Source organism: Pinus tabuliformis, chromosome 3_1 (genome assembly GCF_031772625.1).
Source record: "Pinus tabuliformis cultivar Carrire ecotype Pingquan chromosome 3_1, CPIR1, whole genome shotgun sequence".
Lineage (NCBI taxonomy): Eukaryota > Viridiplantae > Streptophyta > Pinopsida > Pinales > Pinaceae > Pinus > Pinus tabuliformis.
Window position 1 is genome coordinate 744,926,778 of NC_142301.1, and position 5,892 is coordinate 744,932,669.

General features: G+C 38.6%; 1 protein-coding gene across 1 annotated transcript; it reads right to left on the reverse strand.

The window, feature by feature from the left end:
- Positions 1–952: 952 nt before the first annotated feature.
- On the reverse strand, positions 953–2,128 carry LOC149189510 (F-box only protein 6-like). The gene has a single exon (XM_089410256.1). The coding sequence runs from the start codon at positions 2,126–2,128 to the stop codon at positions 953–955; it is 1,176 nt and encodes a 391-aa protein (XP_089266382.1).
- Positions 2,129–5,892: the final 3,764 nt, after the last annotated feature.

Consider the following 5,892-nt stretch of genomic DNA (forward strand, 5'->3'; position numbering starts at 1 on the left):
AAGGTTGAATTTTTTTTTCAATTTTTTTTACACTAATGTAATGTAGAGATGTCTTTCCCTTCCCGTCTCTCCCTCCCCAAAAAAGTTGGGTAACATTATACAATTACAAACATTTGTGTTGATATTGAAATTGATCTAAGTGCAACATTTATTATTTATCTACAACCAATGTGAAACTCAACAATGCAAACTATGAAACTTAATTTTCATAAAGATAATCATCGAAAACAATTATAATGAAAAATAACATGGTATTGAAGTCACAAGATAATGGAACCATCAAATCCATAACCCTTCACAAATTAACTGAATCGAGTAATCTTTTCAAAAAAATCATTGATACATATTAACAAAAACCACATTATGTGAAATCTTGAAAATGCATGACAAGAAGCTCTAAATATTAACGAAAACCACATTATGTGCGATCTTGAAAATGCACCACAAGAAATTCTAAATACAACTTAGAACAATAATTAACATATAACATAAATAACAATTGTGTCAACATAAACCACCTTTAACACTTATCAGCAAGAAATTACAATGACAAAGAAAGCCAAACAAGTAAACCAACATTTATTCTTACAAGGTTGACATCCCACTGAAAATTAGTATTTCATAAATACTCAACATCATAATAATAAATATCAAAACGATTCTAACAGCAAGCAAAACCATTACAGTACACAATAACTTGTCTTCAACATGCACCTCAAAGACACCACAAAACAAACTAAGTCCGTCCAAACAACATAAGGGTTATAAACTTGAAGGACAACCAAACAAATTCAATGTTCTGACCTTAGAGGCAATTTACAACTACAACCCTAATCCTTACAAACTAGCGATCCATCAGACTAATGCATAATAAAATTAGGAAAACTCTTGAGTCTCAATCCAGCCATATTAGACGGACTAGCAATTCTAGTCTATCCTTTTAGGGTTAGGATTACTCTACCTTCACATCGGGCCTTGGTTCAAACGCAAAGAGACCCGCACGGTTACTCGCTGATTGCAAACGAAAAGATCCCCATAACTGCTGGGTCAAATCATAATAGAAAATCTCATTTCTTGAAACTAGGGAGAAAACCACGTAATCCCCTGCTCCTACGCACTTAAGACAGTAGAGCCAATTTGTGATCATATTACCACTCAGCTTCTTGCAAACTGATGAAGGCATCTTTGCAATCTCCTTCCAGCATGAAGAGGGAGAGGAATTGGAGGAAGAAGCCATATTCTCCTGTAATTCCCAAATAAGAAACTGCTCCTGGAACTCATGCTCATCGTGCACTTCAACTTGACCGTCGATGTGGACGTATCCCACAAGTAGCAGCCGCCCTCGACAGGTGAAAAACTGAGGGTTGCTATCTTCAATCAATTTCGGCAACGGTATTATATTGGACGTGCCATCTCCGATATTGAAGCCCACAATGCCATACCCGTAGCTTTCCATACACACCAAACAATAGACAGAACTCTTGGAGGCAACCATTCTTCCTTCAGCTACTTTCAAATTGTTGGGCAGTTGTCCGACCATTGTCCAGATCTTTTGAGAGGGATCATAAATGGACACTCTCATATGCCCGCCATCACGCGACTCACTGATCGCCACAATTTTGTAGGTGTTTCCCTCCCCTTCCATTATGCCTATGCTCTTCCTGGATGGGATATTCGGAAGTTTCAGAAATGTTCGTGTTATTGGGTTGCAAAGAAAATTTTCTTCTCTGGGCAATGTTTCAATTCTTAAACTTACTGGCATTAGATCCACTATACATAGACCTGCGCCTGATGACATATAACAAAGTCCGACACGAAAACCCCCGCCTATAGCAGCTGCCTTCTCCTGTAGGAAGGAAAATGAGAAGGGCTTCTCCCATGTCTTCGTGGTGAAGTTGTATGACGGACAAAATTCAACGACATTGAGCCAACAAAGGGCAACGAGCCATGGGTTTCTGTTTGCAGGCGTTTGGGCCCATAGCGTTGTTACAAATCTTGTGGACGAAAGCAGGTTATTCCATTTTTTACACACACTGCGAAATCTACCAGTGCATCGGAGAGGGAGTCTTGCCAATACTTTCTCCTGTATATCCTGCGGCAATTCTTTCCAACGAAAAGAATCCTTCATTTTCAAAATGCTAATAGCAGACTAACTAAAGCCAAGGATCAGTGTATAACAAATTTATAACATTCCAAATAAAAAGAACATACGGAGAGGGGTTTGAATAGCAAAAGAAATGGGAGGGGGTTTGAATAGCAAAAGAAATGATTGGAGCTGAAACATGCCGGGGATTTTGCAACGGAGTAACCAGTTGAGTTTTTATTTTGACATTGTGGTGTATTTATGTGGTCAAAACTTTAATCGTGTCTTTGAGTTTTCCGTAGATTTATGTAAACCAATTGTGAATTTTACATCGTGGAGATGTGAATAATTGGCTTTTAATTTTTAAACGACACGGTTGAAGATTCCATTATGATATTATATTAATAATTTAGTGAAATCAAAAAAAAAAATATATATATATATATATATATATATATATATTAAAATAAGGTCATATTATGGGAAATATATTTTACATATAAAACCATTATTATTGGGTAGTTGTACAATGATTTATTCCCGTTACTATGAGCGGGTAAAGTAGGCGAGTGCTATTTCATGGACTATAGTTATTAATGCACCATCCTTACAGCGAAATCCATGTATGTATGGGATACTGACGCGACAGGTACATGGCATCCCATGATTTTCCGGCAACTATGCTCCCTGCCTTTCCCGGCCGCTCCCTTCCAACCTGTCACACGGTGGATATGATAGTACACCATACTCATTCAATGCAATCTCTATAGTCATTCAATGCAATCGCCCAATATTGGTGCCCAAAATTTCAAAATTCAAATGTTATTTCCGCGCCCAAGGTGTTCATGAAATTTCTGAAACGAAGTGAAACGAACACACCACAGAGATTTCGAATACCTACAGGGGTCTCTCCTCGCATCATGGTCTTCCAATGCTCTTCCGGTATTGGTTCCGCCATACGAGAGGCCGAGAGTTGGAGGTGCCAGTGTCAGGAAGCAGAAGGTCCCAAGTTCAAACCCGAAACTTGCAGTGATGAAGAAGGTCACCAGTTCGAACTCACTTGCATTGACGGCGAAGGTCGCAAGATCGAACCTGACACTGTCAATGCCCTCCAGAAGCCGAAGTGTATTGAGGGAACAAGCCTTGGCTCCCTGGCGCTTCGAGCCCTCCGATACAGCCAAAGTCCTCCCAGCGGGACATGGAAATCGTAACAAGGATTTTCCAAGCCTCCCTGCATGGATCGTGAAGGCCTAACAGCGAGACATGGAAATAGTAACGAGGGCGCTGATGGCGGAATTGGACTCTCGAGCAGACGAAGGAGCGCTCACCAGGACTTGAAACGAGAAGAATGGCGTTCTTTTCACGAGCGAGGTAGTGTCATCGTCCACGTCCAGTTGTGACCTGGGCAGTCCTTCCGAGAGCACTGCCGAACAAAAGGCAAGCGAAAGCGTGGAAGAGTCAGATTCGGTGGCAGACCAGTTTGAGACTCCTGGGATTCGAACAGAGGCCTTGTCAAAATCACGTAACAATCGAAGATCCACTCTGTCCCTTAATTATTTGATATGCAAACAGCGGACGCGAAGGGGAAACAGAGCTCCGATCACGATTATGACGACAGATCCCCTGATTTGCAAGCAATGGTGCAGCGATTGCGGCGTTTCCGCGCAGGGCCGCGCCCCCTCCGTCGAAGCACCGCCAGAGCGGCGCGGCTAAGACCTTACAGAGCCTGATCCATGCTTTCGTTCAAAGGGATTCTATAATTAATTAGGATTTTTGACGTGAATTTGCCACCGACGAAGATGCTAGAGCATGGTGGAAAAATGGTAGACTTCCAGGACAATGAAGCATGTGCAGTGCAGAATCTGTCCATGGTGTTTAAGTTGCAAACATTTTGTGTGGCAAGGAATTGCAGGGGGAGCAAGATCAAATTCATTTGCATGCACATACTTATAATGTAAACTTCAAGAGCATTTTTGCTAACATGGGAATAGTGCATTTCTCAGTGTTGAACTAAGTGTTATGAATTCGATTTGTAGCAGCTAAATTTACACAATTTGGTGGCAATTGAATGCCACAAATTAGTAATTTTAAATGCCATTGCTCGGCATTTTTGATAGTTTCATAATTTCTTCCACGGCAGTGAGTGAATTAATAAGCACCAACACATGATTTCCAAACTTGCTAATAAATTCGAAAGAAGTTATAATTGAAATGGGTAAGAGACATAATTTTGCCTCTCTTGGCTTTTCTATTTGGAACATACCACTTTTAAGTATTTTCTAAATTACTAGGTGGAAAAGTTTAAAAAAAATGGTCTTTCCCTATCTTTGTTGCCTGGGGCACCTAGTTACTCAGGAACAGAGTCATTTTCAAAAACACTAATATTTGCATTTTTCAGGGAATTCACCTAAATCCAAAGCAGAAAAAAACCTGAGAATAATACAATTCCCTGGCATTTTTCTCCGATTGGGTTCTTTGATTGAGTTGCACAAGAAAACAAAAGTGATGGGAATGATAAAACTAAAAGCAGGACATGGAACAAATACGAAAATATAACTAATTGTTTTTTAGGCCCTGTATTTTCTAGAATCCAAGCAGGACATGGAACAAATACGAAAATATAACTAATTGTTTTTTAGGCTCTTATATTTTTGGCTAATCTAAGAAATATAAAATGTATACAAATCCTTAGTGACTCCAAATGTCTCATTAACTGGCTAGCGGTTAATACCCAGCTAAAATTGCTAAACCTTGCAGCTTGGAAAACCAAAAAAAACAAAGAATCACTTCCGGGAAATCAATTTCAACCATATTTATTGGGGGATCAACACCACAACAGACGGGCTTTCTAAATACGCTAATCTTTGGGTCCTGGTCATATTCATTTTGAAGAGTTTGATGGTGACATTGCTCAGAGTGTGCACCTGCTTCGCGTAGACTAGACGTTTCCTCAGATCTCTCCAGCATCTCAGAAAGACTGTTACACTTGGTTGAGTCAGCTTTCCTGCTCAACGGATGAAGGATATTCCATATTTTCTATGCAAAGCGGTTTTTTAAACCTCAGCTATCAGTTTTTCCAAGAGTTTCCTATGTTTCTGAGACGCTTCATGTGTATCTATCACTTTTTATGTATTGTTCTTGTATAAAAACAGATTTTATTCTTATGTCAAGTTTGTATTGATCACATTAACAAACATACTTACTACAGTCAATTATGAGTTTTTGATCAGTGGTGCTCTTTCTAACAGCTATTTTGATGAGGCTTCAGTCTTAAATGTTCAGTGATATAACTTTTTGATTCAAGTGAATAAAAAAAATCTCGCTGCTTTCACCACAAGAAACTACATCAATAATAATAATATTGGCTTCCATACGCCACTTAACCCTCCCACCTAAAAACCCGCAATCGAAGTGAGCCATAGGAGTTGAGACTTTGGAAAATCATAGTGTGGCGGCGAGGAAGAGTTAAAATTTTGAAAAATCACATTAGCGGAAGGGGATTGAATATATTTTTGAGTTTATTGAAGAGTGAATTGGAAGAGTTAAAATTTTGAAAAATCACATTAGCGGAAGGGGATTGAATATATTTTTGAGTTTATTGAAGAGTGAATTGGTTTGGTGTTTGTTTTGTTTAAGTGAATTAAGTTATAAATGGATTTAGAGTTTGTTAAAATTAATATAACAAAAAATTATGTTGCAGTAATTTTTATTTACAATGTTAAAATAAAGTGTATTGATATTTAAAAAAATATAATGTTATAATTGAATAAATTTAATACAAATGATTATTTTGAGTGGTATGTTTGTGT